At 37.6% G+C, this 24111-nt stretch overlaps 1 protein-coding gene across 2 annotated transcripts in view; it reads right to left on the bottom strand.

Moving 5' to 3' along the window:
- Positions 1-24111, bottom strand: part of DOK6 (docking protein 6) — a 368631-nt gene that overhangs the window by 47941 nt on the left and 296579 nt on the right. Inside the window, exon 7 of one of the 2 annotated variants that reach the window (XM_002915925.4) lies at positions 21878-21995. The exons of the other annotated variant lie outside the window; for it this stretch is intronic. Coding sequence (XP_002915971.1) covers positions 21878-21995 — 118 coding nt within the window. The remainder of the gene's footprint in view (positions 1-21877; positions 21996-24111) is intronic. 2 annotated transcript variants of the gene reach the window in all.

Here is a 24111-nt window from a genome sequence, read left to right as displayed (position 1 = left end):
TTTCCATTTATTTATGTTATCACAAAACAAATGGCACATGAAATAAAATAAAATAAAAACTGGTGTAAAGTTAAAAGGCAACAAGTTAAAACTTATCTTGTGTTTGGTTATTAAAAGATATAGAGCTATTAAGTTTTTGTTTTTGATTCTAGTTATATCACACATACACAAACACAGACAGACACACACACACATACACAAACACAACCCTGAGCAAATATAATGGTCATCGAACTACTGTTTAGAATGTGATTTGTAAAAATCTATGAAGCTGTACCAATGTAACATATGCATTTTTAAGATGGAAAGATCAAAATGGAACGAAAGAAAATTAAGAGAAGGGTCCTATAAGATACACAATTTCCTTGTAAAACTAGATTTCATATATATGTATGCTATATATTATTTCTCTGACAAATATTTAAAAGTTACATAAAGCCTATGGATAAGTATGAATCACTCTAGTGAATGAAGGCATTCAGAATATGAAAAGTAAAAATTATACCACCTTCATTGTTCACAAGTGTCATATATACTTGGACTTTTATGATCATGTTTGAAAACCAAATATATGGTCTTGGTTTTTATTTGACAGAAATTTAAAAAATAGAAAAACATAATTTATCTGTAAAGAATTACAATATACGTTACTACTCTCATGTTTCAAGAAAATGTTTATTGGAAATGCTTGTTAAAAGCATTTTATCCTTGTTGAAATGAGTTGAAGCAATGCACTGTACTGTACTATAATGAGTCATATTATTTCTTTTCTTTTTATTTTTTAAAAGATTTTATTTTTATTTTTTTGAAGAGATAGAGACAGCCAGCGAGAGAGGGAACACAAGCAGGGGGAGTGGGAGAGGAAGAAGCAGGCTCATAGCGGAGGAGCCTGATGTGGGGCTCGATCCCATAACGCCGGGATCACGCCCTGAGCCGAAGGCAGACGCTTAACAACTGCGCCACCCAGGTGCCCCCATAATGAGTCATATTATTTCTGTACTTCAGTTATCCATAGGAAAACATTTCCATTATTTCAAGAGGTAGCCTTGCTAAAAGTGAAAACACAGGGAAGCAGAACCAATTTTTTATGCTCCTAATTTACAAATTGGGACATATTACAGAAGAAAATGAGATAGCTACTTCTGATCAAGTAGTCTGCCTTCATTACCTGGTAGTGATTCTGTTAATGACATGGGTATGTTTAAGAGGCATTATGATCACAATTTACACATTCTGACTGCACTACTGCACATTGTTTTATGCCAACCACTTTTGCCAGTGTTCCAAATTATCAGTTAGGACCCCTTGGATAGCTTTAATTACTGTTTAAGTGCCAAGTTTAAATGGATCATATGCTTAACATTACTTTAATGTTGGAGTATCCACCTCTCCTTAATTTTAATTTGTTACATAACAGTGGAAACTTCCATTTTATCCCTCTATTCTTCTAAACAGTGTACGTGGAACTGAGCCCTCTCCTTTCTTCTCATTACAAGGAGCCCATTTATGCTTGTAAGTTGTGACTACACTTGGTAGGAGACCAGTCATTACTGTGTGTCTGAGCTGTACTATTGTTCGGGTGAGTGAGGGGAGAGTTTAGGAAACTTCTGGATTCCGTTGCTATTGGCATATGCACTGGTAGTGTGCAGTTCTACTACCTTGTTGGGCACTTAACCTGCTTTGTGAAGAGAATTTCAAGGCACTCAGTTCAACCCAGGAGAGGCCCAGATTACCTTAATTTATTCTAAAAGACTGTTAGCACTTTGGAGTGGAAAAAAAATAGAAGAGCTAGACAAAAATAGAGACTTTTTTTTTGAGACTTGAGGGTTTCAGGTTTAACCCATGTTCCTTGAGTGGTTCCAGGAGGGCTGTGTCATTAGAGGATTTCAAAATATCTTAGAGGTGCCCAATGATTCAGCAATTTCTTCAGAAATAGTCTTGTAGATGCTAAGCATCCACTAACTCAAAAAATGAACTAGAGCAAGGGTAATGGATACCCTAAGAAGCAAGTTTAGCATTGAGGCTGAATGAATTTAGTTTAAAATGCACATACATAGAGCTGGGGAAGGGGGCGGATAGGGATTAATCATAACTTTTTAAGATAAGATTTTAAAGATATTTTGCTCTCTTTAGGTTGATTTGGGTTTCCCCTCAGACTCTTTAGGGACACATATTCCCTTACCTCTGCTTATATGGCTGCCTTATGCCAAAAAGCTTGAAAATGGTACTGTATCACTAGATACATGACCAAGGGTTATTATTTTTTTTCCCCAAGAGATCTAAGGAAATGTCATAGGAGAAAACATCAGTCAAGCTTATCAACTAAAAGTTCTATGTGCTTTAGTCTTCCTTTGTTAAAAAAAAAACTTATTTTTATAGCACTAAAGAAAAAAATCTTACATGTAACAGTACAGATTATTTGTCAAGGAAAATGACCTCTGACGCTTTCCTCTGTACAGTCTCAGGAGGACAAGCAGAGGATCGGTTGGAATTTGGAAACTATTTTCAAAGTCTTTTCTCTTGGTAGCTGAAAGTGTTTGCAGGTATTGCAAAGACATAGTGGACACCATAATCTTTCGAGCAAATGGCCACCTGTCACTCAGTGAACAGAGAAGTCAGTGAAGACCTCGCTAGGCTAAGAAATCCCATAGTTACCACACGTGGCTCTACAGTAGACAGCCCAAAAATATTCACATCTTTGTGTCCATTGAAAAACAAGTAGACCAGAAACACAGAACACTTCCCATCATGTACAATTTTGGCAATCTAAAACACGACCATGTGGTTTTCACTTAAAATCTCAGCTCTAATATATAATCTGCCTCTAACATGGATTCAATTGCATGGTAAGTAAAGTCTCATATGTAGCATAAGATATCAATTGTTCAACATTCTACACTGTACGTAAATCGAGATTGTGTCTGCCCAAACTTCTTAATTCCTAGTTATGAAACATAAACATAATTCCTAATTATGATGTCAGAATTATATGTAATTTGAAATTATTATATATATTATATTTTTTTTTGTTTCTTCAAATGTAAATGTGTGTCCACATCTTCGTGTCCTATTATTAATGCAATTATACAATAATTTATACAATTCATATTAAGATGTTTTGTTTTTCTAGTAAGGATGCTATCATTGGATTCAGATTATTTTTCACAAAAATGTGAAAATATGAAAAATATGTCAAATGTAAATTCACAAGACAGAGAAGTTTGAATCCAGGTTTGAAGAACACTGCAGGCCTTAGTATCATTTACCAAGAAGAAAAGCAATGAAGAGCCTTCTAAATAGGAAGCCAAGTGAACCAACCCAGTGGCACATGTGCGTGCGTGTGTGTGTACAAGTGTGTGGTGTACAACAACACACACATACAACCTGTCCTATTGCTACTGCTAAATCAACTTTCATGTTTAAGCACGGATAATATTTGTTTGTTGTCATCTCACAAACTAGGGACAAAATAACTCGGAACACTGCTTTACCCCAAGGCACCACACTTGTAAGAATTTAATAGATGGCAGCATAACCAAGCCCAAATTTCTTCCCAGAATCATACTCCTTTTTGCCAGATAACATCAGTTTTACAAACCTTTGTAAGACACTATGCCAAGCAGGTACTGGAAGGCAAAAATACTGTCTACACTGACAATCTAGTGAGCAAGTAAGGGTCTATGGAGAAAAAGAAGATGAATTCACTTTTGTCTGGACCTCAAAGTACTTGTAGCAAAATCCCAAGTAGAGATGGGGAAAAGACAGTGGTGGAAGCAAAAGCATAAAGAGAGGTAGAAATGAGAAAACATGCTTCCATTTGGGACAGCTATCTCCCTGGCAGAAGATATTTCGAGGAAGAAGATGCACATTGACAGGCAAGGCCAGAGTGTGAACTACTAACCGTCATCCAAGAAAAGCCTAGGGATTATTTGAAAGCAATAAGCATCTAGTGCTTTCCTTCTTTTGAGTTTTGTATTTAAAATTTTTCTAAATTACAAATGATCCATGACTTCGACAACACACTCAAATAGAGCCCAAATGAGCCAGGAAAAAACCCTTCTATCCAGTCTGCTCCCCCCAGTCCCAGCAGCTGAGGAGGCGGGATTTGAAGTTCCCTTGGAAACAAACATGATATAATAGTAAAGGCAGTACTGTCTGGATCCCCAGAGGGAAGCAGTCACAATCTTTAGGCTTGTTTTTCAGATACGTGCCACCATAATCCTAAATAAAAGTTTTATTAATTTTTTTTAAGCTGGCATTTGTTGATTTTTCGTTTTCATACATTACAGATTTTCTTCCTACTATGGAGTATGAAAACTGACATCTCTTAACCACTCCCTCCGTTCCTCACATGCGTCCCCACCACCCTCCTCTCAGAGCAGTTACTTGCATTTTTGGAGCAGTATTTGTTCTGTGAACCTGTGTCACCAATCCAGTTACTGTCAGGTCAGTCGTGTGATTTACAGCAACTGCAGGTCTGTTCTTAAACTTCTGACTTAGCATTGATTGCCTTAAGTTTGCTTGTCTGCATGGTTTTGCCGTGCTCTCTGAACCGTCTCTGTTTCTTCCAGGATCCTTGTCATGCAATTTATTTGCGATGGCCTCTGCTGTTTTTCCCCCACGCTTTCCTCCAATATCTGGGAATCACCGTGTAGTTAACTCTCGCTTGTGTCAACCCTGAGCTTGGCAGAGGACCTGCGCTAAGACCCAAGTCTTCCTTTATTTCAGCAAAATTTTTTACATACATCCTGTCTTTATTTGCCATTTTAGGAAGATCTGTCTGTTCAGTTCTGTACTAGGCATATATACTTGCGTATACTCTTATTTATATACTGGTAAATGTGCCGAATATATATGTCATACACAAATTCTATTATTTTCCCTTTCTAATTGCATCCATTTCTTTGTTACTTTATCCACGTCTATTATTTTCTTAAGCCGTTACAGGCTTTTTCAATGGCAAATACTGGACTCCTAAGTGCTTATAAGATAGTTTCATTGTGAGAATGATTTTTCGTTATTTTTCGTTTACTTTGCTGAGGGCTCTAAACCACTTTATATCCTTTCTATTATTTTATCTATTCTTGGATTTCTTGCAACTCTTTTCAGCTCTTCTCCAAAGAGTGCATCTTTTCATTACTTTCTGAATGTACAGAGAAATATTTTAAGAATTTTTCTTCATTTTCCTTTTGTTAATTTTCTTTCTCCTTTAAACTATCTGCATTGTCTACTCACAGATCCTATGTGGAAGCTGTTCTGCTTTGGCCTGTTGGTGAACGAGGCGGCTGTCTCTAAGGCTTATCCTTCTGAAGTGTGGGGAGGGGGACAGATGAGGGGCAGGAGGTCCTTTGTTTGGATTTATCATCTCAGACTCTCTCTGACCAAACTGGGTGGTCCTTGGTGCTACATCCAGGTCCCACTTTGACTGGAAAGCTGGACAAGTCTGCAGGTTGGGGTGGTTTGTAAAGCCTCCCAGACCTCTGCGCTTTAGCGATGACTGCCGTTCACTGCTGTCTCTGGTGGAACACTGCAAAACTCGCTGCCTTGGTTTCTCTTTTTGACTCACCCCAGGGGCTTCTGCTGCCTAGTAATCTGAGACTCCAAGAAAATTAGGATGGTGTGTCAATGCATTTACCCAGTAGCCCTACCTGACCTGCCACCTGGTTTATCAGCCTGCACTCCATGGTGGGGGGGGGGCTGCCTCTCACTTTTTCTTCTGGCTCGGAGTGCACCATTTGAGAAGGCACTCCCTCACAGGATGTGTGCATGCGGGGTCGCAACTGCAACTGAGCACCCCCTTTTCTAAAAAAAAAATCAATTCCAACGTAGTTAACACAAAGTGTTATATGAGTTTCTGGTATACAATATAATGATTCAACAATTCAAGAATTACTCAGTGCTCATCGGGATAAGTGGGCTCTTAATCCCCTTCACCCACTTCTCCCTCTGATTCTTGAATAGAGAGGAATGGAGGCCAGTGGTGCTTGGGGCTACCATGTCGCGACAGTGCTGGCATGGTTTTCGCTGTCTGAATCTCAGAGCTGCCTCGGTCCTCTCTTTCCCAAAGTCTGGTTGTTCAGTATTTCCTTCTCCTATGTGAGCTCCCACATTTCCTTAAAAGGAAATCCTACTGCTGAGAGTCTTTACATGCATTTCACGGAACTCAGACCCTACCCAAAGGCTGTAAAGCTTTGTTCCAGTTTTTAGTATCCTTCACTAAAATTTGGTATAAATTTTACTGCTTTTAGCAAAAAATTTTAATAGTCTGAGAATGAAGGTTCCGTTTCCAATTATTATCAAGGAGAAAATGTTCTTCCCTTGTTTTAATGTTGATTCTTCATTTTAGTAGGGATGGGGCTGGGGAAATAGGCAAGGTTTTAGCACACCCCCTTTTCTTTGTTGGGAGTCTCCAACTGAAGTTTTTTTAGCAGTGGAATGATAGGGTCAGAATTGGCCTTTACAAAGGTCACTTCGATTCTGAAGTGAAGGCTATGGGAAGAATACTGGAATACAGCAGACAAGAGAGAGATCAAGACAAGACAGAAGGCGGCTGGGATTGGTTGGGCTGAATTCAGATGACTGCAAATGGCCAACAGAGGTTAGAATCAAAAGATGTGTAGAGTTAGTATGGCACCAGGCAGAGGCACGCAGTTGTGAGCTCTTCCAGGGCAGGAAAAGGATCTGACTTGTCTTTGTATCTCCAGAGCTTAGCCCAGGTCTGGCATTCAGTTGGCATTTAATGCTTATTGAACTGTACTGAATCTACTGATTGTTGGGTAAGAAAGAACTGAATATGACCGATGCTTTGCAAACTTGGATGTCAGAAACTTTACTAAGGAATTACAGCCAAAAAAGTGCTTTGCTAAGTACTTTACAAACATAGAAATCAAATGGTAATTTCAGCATAAATAATAGGACTTAGATTATCAGATTTCAAATTATTATAATGAATAAAAATTTTACTTCTACGAGATAAATCTGAGAATTTAAGAACGCATCATTTATTAAAAAGTCTCTAATTCTAGAGTTATCCTCTGTAAGACATTTTTTCTTAATATTTATATATTGAAATAAATGTGTTAAGAAAAATTCATTTACAGAATAGTGATTAATATATAAGATTACCACTGAAATATCTCCCCTCTTTTTAAAGAACCATTATAATTGCAGTAGGAGTGAAGGAAATTGTTATCACGTCTTATACAGATTTTTTGGGAGTACATTTCTTCTGAATGATTTGTTCACACACTTTCTGGACCATCCCATCCCCCTAACACTGTAACTAGTTTTGTCTTTTCTAGAATTTCATATCAATGGAATCTTGTTTGGCCACTTTCCCTTAGAATAATGCCTTTGAAATTTCTGTGTGTTGTGTTTATCTGTGCTGTGTTTATCTCTCACCTTCATTCCTCCAGTAAAAATAGTGTTCAGTTTTCCCATGATTTGTGGCTCATCTTAGATTTTCTCTGACAAGAGATATTATCTTCAAATAATTTATTTCTTCCTATCTAATATTCATGTTTTTAAAATCTCTATTTCTGTTCTGATCATGATAGAGTGCCTTCCTGACTTGTTCTTAAATTTCAGGAAATGGTATTTGTAGTAGATTTTTGGTAAAGGCTATTTTTCAGGTGAGAAAGATTACCTGCTAGCCTAGAGTGCAGATTTTCTTTCTTTCTTTTTTTTTTTTTTTATGAAAAAGTACTGAATTTTATCAAGTATTTTTCTACACCCATTGAGGACATCACATAGATTTTTAGTTTCAATTTCTTAATATGAAATCATTTACTAATATTTTCTTGTCAAATGATCCTTACATTTCTGGGATAAATATAAGTAGGCCATACTGATGCATTTTGTATCCATATTTATACGTGAGGTTGGTAAATTTTTTTCTATTTGGTACTGTCCTCATCAAGCCTATACTGTTGAGTGCTTAGCTTATTAATTTTCCATCCTTATTCTCTTCTAAATATTTAAGGCTATTTTAGATATTTAAGCCTATAACATTTCCTCTAACTACCCATTTAGCTATGTCTCTTAAGTTTTGATGTAGTGTTTTTATTATCTTAAGCTTCCAATATTTTTATGCTCCTTTCTTGTGTCTTTTTTGACTCAAGATCATATTGATGGGTTTTTAAAGTCCAAAAGTATAGACCTTTTTGGCTTTTAATTACTGATTTCTATTTTTATTGCATTAAGATGGGAAAACATGAGCACATGATATATATTTGGGCTTATGTTTATTTTATACATGTTGTGACATATTTGTGACCTCACATACTTTTCATTACTGTCCCATGGATATTTAAGAGTGATATGTTTTCTCTGATTTTTGTTTCTGCTCAAGCTTGTTTTATATTGTTCATTTTTCTATTTCTTCAGAAACTTTTTTTCACATCATCTAACAATTTTTATCAAATGTGTTTTTGCAAAAAAATCTCATTATGATTGTCAAATTTTCGGTTTATTTTATTTTTTAGGTTGAGCCACATGAAGTTACTGTTTTTTAAAAGTAATAGTCTACAACAGTGGCAGTCCAACTGGTTCAACCTAAAAAAGAATGTGAAACCACTCTGGGGGAATATTTTCATTCCTGGGGCAACTAGATTTTCACAGAAATGTAATTCTTACTGAAGATGAGTTCATAATCAGGCATTAAGACACACCCAATGGAACGTTTTTTCAAGACTCCGAGTCAGCAGTCACGACAACAGAATGAACACGGTTGCTAGAGCCAATTCCACAGAATTAAAGTATGTTCTAGAAAACTGAAGAGACTCTTGGGGTATGAAATGCAAAAAAATATTTAAGAGGAATGTAAAGCACAAGGAAAGAATAAGCCATTGTGAAAGAAGAGTAGCTGAAATTCACAAAATAATTACAAGATTTAGATATCAAAAGCATCAATGATGGTGGAGGTGGTAACGCAGACTCAGCTGCAGAGCGAATCCAGAGTGAACTGTATGATCGGAGGAAATCACTCAGATGCAGCACAAAGATATCCCAGGGATGAAAAGTGTAAAATACTGTCAATCACATAGAACAGAACATGGATATCAAACATAAATTTAATAATCATTCCTAAAGGAGATGATGGCACCAATGAGGGTGAGACAACATTTAAATAAATACAGATAATTATCCGGAACACATGAATGACAGGACTTGTCAGGTTGAAGAAATATATCGAGTCCCCACAAGAAAATTCAAAAGAAATTCATAGTTTGAGGCATGAGGGTAAGATTGCCTAATTCCAAATGTAAGCAGAAATTTCTAAAAGCAGAGAGAAAAGACAGTTAATCTATGAAAGATGAACAACTACACTGACAGACATCTGGACAGAAATGAGACGGCATAGAAAGTGACGGGATAGAACACTCTCCAGGTGGCTGAGAATCCTGCAACTAGCTAAACTGTCATTCAAGAAATGAAGCCAGATGTAGTAAATGAAGCAAGAAAATAGTGAGATTATCCTCAAATGGCCAAGGACTCCATAACCAACTGAAATATCATGCAAGAATGAAGATGAAATTAATTCATCTTTGCAAAACATGGAGTTCGCTAAAGATAAAATGCTCACTGAAGAAAACAAATAATGACTGATTAAAAAAAGGAATTTGAACTCAGAAATAAGGACTGAAGTACAGAAGCAAAGAAACAGTGAAACAGATGGATAGATCTAAGATGCATTAACTGTAAAAATAATAATAGTATTAAAAATTAAATTTGGAGTGTTTTCAAAAGAAGAGAGAAATAAAATAATAGCATGAAGGTGCCTGGGTGGCTCAGTTGATTAAGTGTTCAACTCTTGATCTCAGCTCGGGTCCTGATCTCAGGGTTGTGAGTTCAGCCCCATGTTGGGCTCCATGCTGGGTGTGAAGCCTACTTAAAAAAAAAAAAAAAACCAAAAAACCCAGATAATAGTGGTGAGAAATACGAAAGGAATTAAAAAGAGAAGAGGAGCTACATTTATACTTTACATTTGTTTTTGTCAAGTATACATACTAAGAGGCACCTGGGTAGCTCAGTCAGTTAAGCGTCTGCCTTTGGCTCAGGTCATGATCCCAGGGTCCTGGGATCAAGCCCTGCATCAGGCTCCCTGCTCAGTGGGGATCCTGCTTCTCCCTCTCCCTCTGCCTGCCAGTCCCCCTGCTTGTGCTCTCTCTCTCTCTGTGTCAAATGAATAAATAAAATCTTTTTAAAAAAAGTATACATACTAAAACTCTTAAGTTAACTACTAAGAGAATATATGTAATTCCAAACAAGTAGATGGGGGGGGCGGAGAGTAAAAATAAATGTGATTAAAAATAGTTAACATAAAGAAGGGGAAAGAAGTAAATAAATAGTATTACAGACCAAAATAATAAAATAAGAGAGTGGAAAACAAAATATGTAGAATCAAAATAAATAAAGATGACTGGATTTTCCTGTTATAAAAGAACAAAAACATGCTTTGAGTTTTAAAAGTCCAGCCTGTTTTGATCATAAAACATCTATAATGACACAGAAATGCTGAAAGTAAATAGAAGATAAAGAAAAACAGAGTTTGGATAAAGAACTGCACTGCATTTGATAATTATAAAAGAGAATGATTCAGTAGGAATGATATAACACCCCCGAACCCTCAATGAAACATTCCTATGGGAAACTTTGAGATTATACACATAAAACTAGAACGATTAGGTTGAGCCAGTAACTGCCATTATTGTGGATCACTATGGCGTCCTTCATCACTGAGTCCTGCTTACTCACCATTGCCCATGGGTGCCATTTTCCCTGTGCTCTACCCACTCCAAATGTACCTGTCACCCCTCTAATATACCAGACTTGCCTCTGCCTGATGACATTGTCTATGCCTACAATTTCTTTTTCAAAATCGTACAGGCTCATTTGCTTCTGACATTTGAACCTGAATTCAAATATCACTTCTTAAAGGAAATTTAATGGCCAATTCACTTTCTTTGTCATGATTCTGATATACCTTCCTTGTGACACTCATCAATGTCTGAATTTAACCTGTTTATTATTTTCTTTATTTGGTTATTATTGGCATATACTTTCATGTGAATAAGTTTCTTGTTTCTCTTCTTCATTTTTGGGTCCCCAACCACATAGAAATACCATATAAAAGCAACTCAATGCATAATTGTTGAATAAATGAACAAATTAGTATCTCTGCTAGATGGGTTGTGAGCTTGTATTCTTATGAGACTGGATGTATGTTAGGGATGGAAACCACATCTGTATTGTTCTCTATAAATGAGACACATCCCCTAAGCCTAGGCACAGTATGGCAAAAGTTGATTGAAGAAATAAATAAAAATAAAATAAAATAAAATTAAATTAAATTAAAATAAATCCCACTTCTGGAAATATTATTGTAATAAAAGATTATATACAGATGTGTTTACTGCAGCATTGTTTAGAATAGTAAAAAGTACATAATGTACATACTGAACACGAGAACAATGGTTAAGTAAAGTAGGGTTTTGCAATGAAATTATATAGTCCTTAAATGTCACTCAGACTTTGTTCTCAATATAATATACAACTTAAAAATATAACAAATGACTTCACATAAAGTATGCTCTTAATTTTATAAATATATATGAATTGTATCTCAGTTTCTATTTTTATCTATATTGCTATACTTATATTCTAAAAGTTTAACAATATATGGTAGAATTAGTGGTGATTTTTAACTTTTTATCCACGTATTTCTTCGTGTGTTGAGTTTTTTTAATGAGGATGTATTCATTTTGCAACAAAACTTTTTGAATATTAATTTCAGTTCAGTGTCAAGTATTCATTCCTTGGAATTTAGGCAGGTTTTCAGAAATAATCCAAAAAAATCACATTTCAATAGAAGACACAAAAAGTGCTTATTTAAGGGAAAGGAAGCTTGATAAAGAAGACATTGACACTTTCGTGATAGAAACCACATGAACTAACAACACAACAAGGAGACTCTGCATGCCAGCGTTAACGCCTGAAGGAAAGAGAAGGAAATAGTCAGGAGGGAGGAAAGGGCATGAAATAAAAGGGATTTGCTCCTGGGAAAGTGATTTTGAAATCTCCAAAATAAGACATTTCTGAAGAAATTGGAATTGAGGGAGACACAGTTGAACTTGCTGTAAAACTTAGTTAAAAAGCTTGAAAAGTAATAATGAAAAGTAATAGCGACTCTCAGGAGTTAAACCAACTTATTTACATGCACAACATGCTTTAAGTTGTTCCACAAAAGAAGCGAGGCTGTTATATGAAATTTTTAAAAGCAGTGCCCAAGCCATGTCGAACCTGACTTTGAACAGTGTGGATTTTCCACAAATTGCCTTGATGGCTTCCATCTGGGTCGTCTCATTTAAGGCACATTTGAGAATAGCTGTTGCCTGCTTTTCAGAGGAATAATTCTTGTAAACCTTGATTATGGTTCAAAGAGACTGTAACTGGGCAGAATGGTAGAGTTTTCTAATGTTTCATTCCACCTTGCCTTCAACTCTCTTCCCCCGGGGGCACTTACATAACTTTCCTATCCTGGTGGCCTTCTAGCTAGAAAAATAGGACCTTGTGGGTTGATAATACTACTTTTGGCCCTTAGGCAAGTTATTTTTGCATATTCAGATTGATTTATTTATTTGAAAGAGACAGCACAAGCAGAGGGGGAAAAGCAGAGGGAGAGGGCAGATTCCTCATTTGTAAAATGGGTCAATAATAGCACCTATTTCAGACAGCTGTTGGGAAGATCATCTATCACGACATGGTAAAAGTGCTCAGTAAATAAGTGGACAATGACAACTGCCTTTTCTCCATCTATAAAAACTGCATCCATAACAATCTACCTTTACAAGAGTGTGTTGTGTATACGAGGTTATATTTGTGAAATTACGTAGCATCATATTTTGTTGGTAGCAGATTGTGCAATAAAATATCCCTCTCCTTCCTATGAAGAATTTTTGAACATGTTACATTTCCTTACTGGTGCCTCAGACCATGCATTTCTTAGCTGACCGCTGCGGTGAGGCAGTCTCCCCCTGGGCGTTTGTTGAATGTGGTTAAACACAGGTAGGTGCCTGTGAATTACTCAGCGAGGATGACATCTCTGATTTCCGGACTCTTAGTGTGTAATTGACTTCAGAAGGATGGAGTCACTGCTGAGCCCAGGAAATAGGTATTAGATTATGAATGAATAGCATATTGTGATTTTCATTTGTACATACTTTGACTTACTTGGTGTGCCCCTAAAGAAGTTTTAACAACACTGCAGAGACATGCTGGAAAATAAAACAGACTGTCCTCTAGGATTTCCTTCATTTGTTTGTTTGGAAAAAATGTGAGGGGTGTGTGTGTGTGTGTGTGTGTGTGTGTGTGTGTGTGTGCATTTAAGAACAATACTAAATTTTACTATCAAAAACCCAGACGACTTCAAAATATTTTACAAATGAACTCATGAATTATAAACTATTCTCAAAGAAAAGTTTCCACTCATCAGGATGGTGCTAATTACAGTTACAGAGGCAAGCCCAGAGCGTTCTAAGCCAACATCTCTTTCGAGCACAGAAAGAATTCTACAATGGGTATGATAGGGCCCCAGACTACGGCTATCCCTCCACTGCACGCCAGAGAAGACACTTCCCAAATTCATTGAAAGAATGGCATTTTCTGGTGAATGAAAGGATACGAAGAACAATTTCTGTCACAGAGTTTTGCTGTAAGAAATTCCGGTTTTGTTTTAAAATCATATATCTTTTATCTTTGAGCATATATGTAAAAGACATACCACTTAAACTTTTGTCACTGAACTTCTCCTTCTTGTACTATGAATAGTTTAACAAAAATAAAATGAAGGCTCTACACTCCTTACCAAGCCAATATGATATAGCAATGGCAACCAAAAATTTCTAAGAACACTTCCAAACTCTCCTTTTCTTGTGTTAAATATAGTCATTAACACATGGGCACATGGCTTCAATTCTTAACATATTTCTTTTATATAAACTTATACAACCATGCTCCTAGATTTTAAATATTGGATGTTTAAAGTTTGTAGCAACAAATTTTCAATCCGCATCTATTATTTGTAGGGCAGTCAGATAAGTCCTAGAACGTCACCGAAGGTCACAGGCAGGATTAAATCTACATGAATTCTGCAATTTATTCTCTGGCAAGTATTACTTCAATGATGCTAATTCCTGATGTTGTTTGTCTTTTCGTATCCTTCAACCATTATCAAGTTTCAGGATGCTGTATTTTCTGTTTGGCAGACAGAGGACAATAAAAGAAAAAAAACCAGACAAAATACAATTATTAAGCCAATACCCAGGGATAGGGTATTAGTTGGAGGGCCAGAGGTAGAGCTGAAGTTAAAAACAAAACAAAACAGGAAAGAGAGGTCAGGGAGAAAAATATAATTGAACATTTTTCCCCTGCAGGTTCTTCTATGTATTTTATAATTTGTGATGTGCAGCCTAATAGGTACAATAATACGGAGAGACAGCAATGAGCTATACGGTTCCGTGTGTGTGTGTGTGCACAATCATCTCTGTGTGTGTGTACACACGTGTGCACATGCACTTACGTACATGACAAACACAGCTGAACTTCAGTTAAGGCTCTATTAACCTTTCCCTGAATTAATATTGCATACTAGTTTTATTTCCTACTGAATAAAATAGAATATGTATTTTTTCCATAATAGTTTGATTTTATTGAACTTAATATGTTACCTACTATATTTAAAAAATTGGGAGGGGGGAAGCTTGAGGGAAAAAAATCAGGTATAGAGACCAGGTTTCAGGATTAATTCAAATTTCAATTTCAGGTTTGAATTAGAGAGTATGAAACAATTTATTTTAATAAAACCACTGGCAGATTACACTAATCCTATATAACATCTGGTAAGTCTTGAGTCTTTTACCTTTATCTATCTTTATCTGCTACTTTTACATATCTAGTAACTAGTGATTTAATGGCTGACTTGTTATATCTTACACTGTGCACCGTCTTTAGATTTTGTATTGTGCTATGTCAGGAGAACCTAATTAACAATCTAAATCTTGCCTTTCACCTTTAGTCCAGCCAGAGGGTGCATCCCGAGAAAGAATAAACTGAGGAATAACTGGCTCAAGCAAAACCAGTCTACCTTAGTGGAGGAAGGAAGAAATTTCTCGGAAAGGCTTCTCCCTGGTCAGGGTAGGCTGATCAGCAAGCACAGATCTTGAGGGGTGGGGGGGGAGTGGGGTAAAGTGGGGGCACTTCCTCTGCAGTGAGCTGAATAAAGTCCTTCCAGGAATGTGCAATTCCTTGGCCTGAAAAATAGCATCTAATTTCCCTTGGGCTACCTGGACTGAGCCTTGTAAGGCCTGGGAGAAAGGGTGTGTCTGTTTGAGGCGTAAATGTCTTGTTTAAACTCACCCATGGAAAGAAAACAAACAGCTGAAAACTTAAGCCTGACATTTTCTTTTTTTTTTAAATCTTGCATTAAAAACTTAAGGTTAGGTTTAGAGTTAGATTTAGTTTTTCTAGAACTGTAAAAACTAGAAATCGTTTCTTAAAGCTAGACTTTTATAAAGTCTTTAGAACAAAACAAAATTCCTCATGTATAGCAGAAACTCTGTAATATTTTAAAGTAAACTCTAGAATAAATTGGAATAGGAGAGCACACTTCCCTTTGTCAGAGAAAGAAACTTCTTAATGGAAATTTAATTTCCTTCAATATATTGACAGTAGTTCATAATCACCGAAAGTTTATACCTAACGTGGGTGATCTCACTAAAGTGCCATGATAGGAACCATTTTTTTTTTTTAAAGATTTGATTTATTTATTTGACAGAGACAGACAGCCAGCGAGAGAGGGAACACAAGCAGGGGGAGTGGGAGAGGAAGAAGCAGGCTCCTAGCAGAGGATCCTGATGTGGGGCTCGATCCCACAACGCCGGGATCAGGCCCTGAGCCGAAGGCAGACGCTTAACGCCTGCGCCACCCAGGCGCCCCAGGAACTATTATCCTCATTGTAGACATGAAGAAAATGAGGCTTAGAAAGATGAATAAATTGCCCGAAGCCACACAACTCAGCAGTGGTGAGTCGATTTTCAAACTCAGATTATTTAACTCCAAACTCAGTATTTTAACCTACAGATGGCATTTCTTCACAATGATGGCACCCTAAATTCGGCTGAGCCATGGGATGAAGATCATCTCAAGTTGCCACCTCACAAACAGAACAAGAGGGTTTATAAACAAATGTGTTGCGATATTAAAGTTACACAAAAACATCTGGGAGCATGGAAGAGGGAGTGATGATGGATGACTGTGGCGTGTGAGAAGCATTTCACAGTGAGAACATTCAGAGACTTTTTATGGTGTCTATTTTGGGGAGCAATCAATTCATTTACCTCTAAAAATTGATATCCTGGGAGGCATCTGCTGCCTTAGCTTTACCCTTCTAAGGGAAGGACATGCAGTAGCTGTTCATAAAGAAGGTTTACTAGAAACTGTTGATTCTGGCAAATGGCTCACGTGTTGGGGCTGTTGGCACATGGCCACCTGTGAGCTGGGGCTCACGGAGGATGCGTGAGGCATCTGGCTGCTCCCACTTGTGATGACTGACTCGTTTCCAGCGTACACATTGAACACTGAACAGACGCAGGCTCCTTTTTACCATCGGTGCAATTTTCCCTTTCCTATCCTTTTTTTTTTTTTTTTAACTTGCTATACAAGGCTTCTATTAACTTTGCAACTCGGAAAACATCATATGATGAAAATTTAAACAGAAGTCCTGATGCAAACGATTTACAAACAGTGTAAACTTGAAACTGAACGGGCAGGAAAGGACAGAGGGTCATAGTTGAGTGAAGAGTGAGTAAATCCTTTGATTTACCTCCCTAATCTACGTCAGAATTCTATTTACTGTTTTCTGAAGGTTATCTCTAATTCTAATTGCCTGTTTGCGTCTTGTCCTTCTGAGAAATTGGAGCCACTGATGCCCTTTCCGCGAGTGTAAAATGCCTTCCGTGTAATCAGGTGCGCTGTGCTGACACGGGCGGTCTGCAGCTTAATTAGAGACGTAGAGAGGGCAGAGGGAGCCAGACGATTCGGAGCTGGCATGTGCATATTAATCAGTGTTAATGAAAGCACAACTCCAAAAGTTACCACTTTTACAAGCGCACCCCCCCATCCTCCTTGATTCAAATAGTGAGGTTATTCAAGCTGCTCAAAACTGATACAGTATATCCCATACAATTTTGTGTAAAAATAGGTGATGCAATGTATCAGGGAAATGTAGGGATAGCACATGGTCCCAAAGCCCATTCACTGGGGGACCATTTTCAGCCCACATTCTTGTCCCCCCTTCACGTCAGTATAGCTGGTGGAAGACTTTCTCCAGAGGGAGAGCAACAGGTGGACAGAGGCAGAAACCCAGCTCTCAGGTTATGGGGACAGAGCCACAGCATCTCATAGTGCTTCCTGTGCTTACCAAATAAAGACCAGCAGGAGCAGGGGTCTGGGGACTCCAGGCAATCCTAAAGCAAGAAGCAGACAAGCCAAAGTGTGTGCAGGGGAAGATGGGTGCCCAGGATGGGCTGCGTGGGGGACCAGACATGAAGATTCCTTCTATGAGACAGGAGAGAATTTTCCTCAGGGAGGGGATGTGGTGGTCTATCCTTTCTAATGCATTTTTAAATTCATTTTTTTGCATTCGACAAAGACTCGGTGAGTGCCTGCAGTGAGCCTGGAACCATCAGTGGTTTTTGCTAGACTGATTTGTCATTTTCAATAAATGCTTTGCCATCTTCACAAATCTCAATTTAAAGACCCTGCCATACAGTCTGTCATATAGTTATGAGGACAGTGACTACAAGTCAAGGGGATGACCTTCCAAAGGAAGAAAAACTTTAACCTTCTTATGGGGTTTCGTTTCTTTCTTTTTCCTTTTTCTTTTCCTCCCCAACCCCCCTCACCTTTTTTTTTTTTTTGAGTGTTCCTCATGCTCTCAACACATCTCTGAAGGCCTTAGAACCAACATCACAATTCTAGCAATTAAACAAGTGGCATTTACTTTTGAGTCAAGAGTTCAAAATCATGTTTCCTTCTCTTGAAGTGAAAGGTTTCTCTAAGTCTACAGATAGCAACTCTACAACGTGTTGTGACGCAAACATTTTCATAAACGCGTAAGTCAGAGAAATAGAAATAAAATTACTTTCTAATACAAACTAGTCATCCTTATTATCTGGCAAAAATCGGGAACAGGAAAAGTCTTTTCTCACACCTTCTGCAAGAAGAGGTGACGTGATCCAACCTCTCACAAGCCCCTTAGGGGGAGGGATTTTCCATAGCAGCTGCCTAGTCCTTAGCTAACGTGTACTTGTTAAAGTGAATTATTCTTTTTGTTAGCCTTTGACTCCAGAGAGCTGGAGTACAAGACAGAAACCATAAAAAACTTACACTCTCAGAGCACCATTCTGGGAGCAGCATGGGGAGATCTAGCAGATTATATTGCACTTCTTTTCCAAACATTTAAGTAAATGCAGGATGTCAGTATTGATACGTTGGCCTTTTAGAGAGTATCTTGCTTCTATAGTTAGAGAACAGATGACAGAAATGAATACAGTAGAACTGAGCAAGTACAATTTTGAGGGTGACAGGCAATCGAAGTTATAGGCACGTCATAATGTGGGATAGATTTGTTTTCACACCGTGAATATTTTTTTCCGTTCTAGTACATGTGCTGCTTCTTAATGAATCCCAATCTATGAAGCTTTAGATGGAGAAAGCTGTTCCCCCTTTACCTTCAGAATGAAAGCCTGCTGAATTTAATTCATATTGATCTGAGCTTCACAGTCAGAATGTAGAAAATATGATAATTCTAAAGATACATTTTTATTCCTCAATGCTACCTGAAGTTTACTTGATGATGTAACACCCACCATTGACCGATTTTTCCTTTGACTCTGGAAAACCAGACTATGTTCACCTTTTGCTTTCTGCAATTTACTGAATTATAAAATAACTCGGATTGGAGGCATCGAATGTAGTTTCTTGAAAAAAATGTAGATGTGTATGAAGAAAGGGTGCTAAGGTTCACTTTTTCCCTTTCTATTTCCTGTTTTGGTAGTTTTATCTTGCCCTGATTCCATGAGGGTGAAGCCTGTGTCGATTACACACCAATAAAAAAACAAAAACAACAACACAAAAAACTATGGTCCAAAGACTCTTGTTCTCTGCTTACCTTGACTGCCTCAATAGAACAAAAGGAGAGCAAAATATATTTGCTTTGTCAAAGTATCACTAACAAGTTTACAGCTGTATATATATAATATATATATCATCAGTAAGTGGATATATAATCCACTTACTGATGATCTAGCTATCCATCTCTATCCATCTAGATCTTTATATCTCTCTCTACGATATAATCATAAAATGAGGGGTATGTAAAATGGTAAAACATATTGCTCTAAGAAGCATATAATACAAAAATAAATCCACAGTAGAGTGAAATGTACTTTACATCAAATACATTCTATATTTATTGGACTTGTAGTACTCAACTTTAGTCGATGCCTATTTCTTTGTTACACAAAGACAACAAACAACCAAGGAAGAATGTGCTATTGAGACCATGCAGACAAACTGTTCATCATAATTGATAGAGCATTTAAATCCTTACCTTTGCTGGAAATTAGGATCAGTGAGACAGATCCCAGTGTTCAAATCAGTTATTGATTCTATTGTATTGTAAGTCAACACTGTCTTGCAAGTCTTCATCAATGTTTTGAGAAGTTTAAATGCGTTCTGGCATTTTTTTTGTTGGATGCATAAGAAATTATCTCTGATGTTGTGCATCACTCTAAATGTTAGCTTTCCCTTCAGAGAAAAGTTCCCCACACACTACCATGAAAACAACAATCTTTCATTTGCTAGCATTATAGACCAAACTCTTGTCAAAACCCAAAGTTATCACTACATTGGTTCCAACCTTTTTTGAACTTATTTGTTTTAACATTTGACTTTCTTTTTCCTTAGAAATTTGCTCATTTGTATTTTCTAATGAAAATGTTCTATGGTTTTATTTCTACTTTACTGAATATCAATACTGTTAAAAACAAGACAATAGTCTCAATATGGAGTCACTTAGGCTAAGTCCCATAACGCCCACCTGACTTAACACATAACTGAATTAGTTTCAGGTCTCCCAGAAAAAGAATCTTACACAAGTCAGTGTTAACTACCTGGTCAGTACTAGTGAGGACATCTGTCTGACAGATTCTCACCATCCCCTAAAGGAAAGTGATCTTGCTACACCCAATCCATTCTCGGCCAGTTTAACCTCCTTGTTCCTGCTCCCTTTGCCTATAAAAGTCTTCATTGTATGTAGCTCCTCAGACCTCCTTTCTATCTGTTGGATGGCATGCTGTCTGCTCATGAATCGTTGAATAAAGCCAATATGATATGTAAAATTTACTCAGTTAAATTTCATTTTCTGACAACAATTTCATATATAGGTTTATGTTTAAATAAAAATAACCTTACACTAAAAACATATTTTCTAATCCTAAGATCTTGATGCAGGCGGTTTTAGCGTGTGGTTGCTGGCATTTGTAGAAGGAAGCAAGAGAGAATATGTGACACCTCTTTCTGATCCACAAAATTGTCAAGAGTCCCCTCAATCCTCTACTCCTCATCCTAGTGAAGATTTTCTCATGCAAAGAAATAACACAAAAAGGTAATAACTACCCATAAGAGGGTTCATTTAAAATATAAAATGCAATTGTCATCAACAAATGACTAAAATTGTTCTGACTGTTCTTCCTTGCAGAACGTATCTTTAATCATTAATTCCCACTAACCAAATTCCATTAGTCTAGGTTTGAAATCCTGGCAAGCAAAGATTGCTTTGAAAACACACCATTTCAGTTTCCTTGTCACCAAAACATTTTGTTGTTGTTGTTGAAACACTTAGTGTTGTTAATATGAGCAAAAGTTAAAGTATGAGTGGAAAAACATTCTGAATGCCTAGCTGTGCTGAAGGTCATACCCGTCATTCCTTCACCAGATATTTATTGGGTGCCTATTACATTCAAATCTATTGTGCTCAAAAAATCTTTGTTGGATGAATGTGTTTTGTTAGCCTTATTTTTCTAAGTTCCCACTTCCTTCAGCCTTGGTCCTCTGTTAGTCAATTGCTTGCTGCTGAATATATTATCTGAAGGATAAGATTATTCATTTTAAGACAATAGGGAAAGAATAGGAGAAAAAATGCCAAAGCTGAAGTCTGCACTGCTCTTGATGAAATACCTGCTATCTATTAATCTGATTCATCTGGTAAACCATCCCCATTTTAGTAGATTAAACATTCATCATTAGGAAAAATACAGAAGTGAAGTATTCACACTTGTCTCCTGCCTTGCACCCTCCAGAATTATTTCTATGTCAAGGCTTTGGGTAAACCTTAAGACTTCCGTGAGTAGGTTTATGCAGCATTTTATTTCAGAGCCAGAAATCAGCCTCCTGAACTGATATTCAATCCTATTAAAAAAAAAAGACGCTCAGAAAGAAATCCTTTGTAAAATGGCATGAAACAGACCCCAGTACCAGCTACTTTTAGCTTCTGATGGTATGTTTTGTATAACGTGCTAGCCAAGTTCCTATGCCAAATAGGGTCCTCAGCCCTTAGGGACTTTTGCAATAATTTCTACTGTGAGTCTATGAAATGATAGCTTTAGAAAAGCCACCGTAAATCTCAGAGCACCCACTGTGGCCAGTGACAGCTGATAAATGAGAATGGAGGAAAAGCAAGCGAAGCAATTTGCATGACTCCTGGCCCACCTGTAGGAGGCTAATGCAGGTGCTGCTTTATTATTTTCAAGTCACTTGCCTTGCAAACTGTAGATTTCTCCAACACTGTTCTGACGAGTGATGTGATGCCAGTACGCGCTACGAGGAAGAGATATCGATTTGGATAACGTCATTGGCTCAGTCAAGCTTGTCTGAAGCTAGAAAAAAAAGGAGATGTGTCAGGCTTCATGTAAAGTATTAGACTGAAATCTGCTCTTTTAGAAATAGAGGGTTGGGGCACCTGGGTGGCTCAGTTGATTAAACATCTGCCTTCAGCTCAGGTCACGATCCCTGGGTCTTGGGATTGAGCCCCGCATTGGGCTCTCTGCTTATCAGGGGGTTTACTTCTTCCTCTCCCTCTACCCTCCCCTCCACTCCTGCTCTCACTCTCTCTCAAATAAATAAATAAACAAAATCTTTAAAAAAAATCAGTTGAGGGTTAAATGTGGGGGACATATGACAGAATCTGTAGTAGACACCTGCCTGATTTGCTGTTTACGGTTGACTTAAATAAAAAGTAAAATCATGACTCTAAACGTATGAAATGAACACTTGTAGGCAATTTAATCTCATTCATTAATTTAGAAGGAACGAAAAAGATGGTACAACTGATTCCGAGGAGAACTCAAAGGGCAGAGAGACAATCAGGAATGCCAGACTAATAACCAGTCATACCCACCAGACAAGGGTATTTGCATTTCTATGAACAAGAATTATGTGCATTACTATCAGCTTTCTGCAATTTATTGAATTATAAAATAACTCAGATTGGAGGTGCAAGTCCTTACAGAAACAGATACTCCCAAATGGCGCCCCACATGGGATACCATTAATCCTTTTTACCCATTTCTGTGTCTTACAATTTTTCCAGACACCTCCTCCCACCCTCACCCAATGGATCTTTTCTCGAATGGACCTTTTTCTGTGCTCCTGCAATAGGATCTTTTACATATTAAAAGCGTGTTTTCCCTGAGAAGCTCTGTGCTGAAAGTGTGGCATATGTTCTTATTTGAAGCATAAATTTTAACGTTAGCCCCAGAGATCAACACAATGTCACTCAGGTGCTTAAGCATATGATTGGTTCAAAGAGAACAACACTTTACATTATATTTTCATGAGAGAAATGTATTTTTATTGATTCACACCAGGTTTTAAAAAATATCCAGAAATAATTTTATGTGTTCTAAGCACACATTTCTCTGATGCAATCTGAGCAAATGTTCACTTTCTCATGGGCAATGGGCAATCCTCTAATTAATAAAACCCCACATTTCGTCCTTATTTAATACTTGTCTCTTGGCAGAAGTGGGCGTGGGAAAGATTATGTGTCAAGCCTAACCTTAGAGACCCCCATGCTCCCCATGGTCGGCCCTTTCCCACCGCATGCCACCACCACCCCCCCACCACCTTCGAGACTCTGCGTCCAGAGTAAACAGCCTTCCTCCAAGACACTGTCAGGAAAGCATCTGATACACTATCACAGGCCCCTGAGCACCATATTAAGCTAAGAGGTTTTTACATTTTAATGGAAGATGAAGCCAAAGGGTGTGAACATGTTTACTCGATTTCACATTTTTTTTTAGCAGTGAGGCATTTCCAGATCGGCTATGTCTTGCTACAAAAGTACCCTACTCAGTGAATTTAATGGTCTGGCCCTGTTGAAGGTATTTTTTAAAAAGATGGCTCCAAGTAGCAAACATTGTAACCAACTTTATATTTTTCAAAATTTGGTGTATTTCGAAGTTTTCCTTCTTATTGGGAAAATAGATATACTAACCATACCAACATCCCATGGTTGGTAGGTAAGGTGCCTGGGGAAGAAGACAAATTTCTGGGTTATAATAGGGCAGTGCTTTCCAGAATCTCTGGGGTGCTTGTTAACCATAGACACTTCTGGTTTTACCCCAGACCTAACAGTTGGGAGAATCTCTGTGGGTGGGGCTACGAGTGCTAAGAAGTACCCACATACACACTGAATATCCACGGCTGTAAGGGATAGAGGCAAGGCTCATGTTATGAAAGTATCACTGGGACAAAAGGTCTTCCACCTTGAAAGCCAACTTCTCATGTGAGGCATAAACTGAATTTAACACACAGCACCTTTAGTTAGTGTGAGCAATGCCCATTAATAAACAGCAATTAATCCATGAAGCAATCTCATATAAAATACACTTCTGTCTACCCTTTATTTTTTCCTAATAAGTTGCAATTTGTTTATTAGCATACAATAAGTCATTGGTGGTTAATTCCTCTTCCCCAAATTACTTTTCCTTC

The sequence above is a fragment of the Ailuropoda melanoleuca genome, chromosome 14, assembly GCF_002007445.2.
Source record: "Ailuropoda melanoleuca isolate Jingjing chromosome 14, ASM200744v2, whole genome shotgun sequence".
Classification (NCBI taxonomy): domain Eukaryota; kingdom Metazoa; phylum Chordata; class Mammalia; order Carnivora; family Ursidae; genus Ailuropoda; species Ailuropoda melanoleuca.
This window is presented reverse-complemented; position numbering and strand designations above follow the sequence as displayed.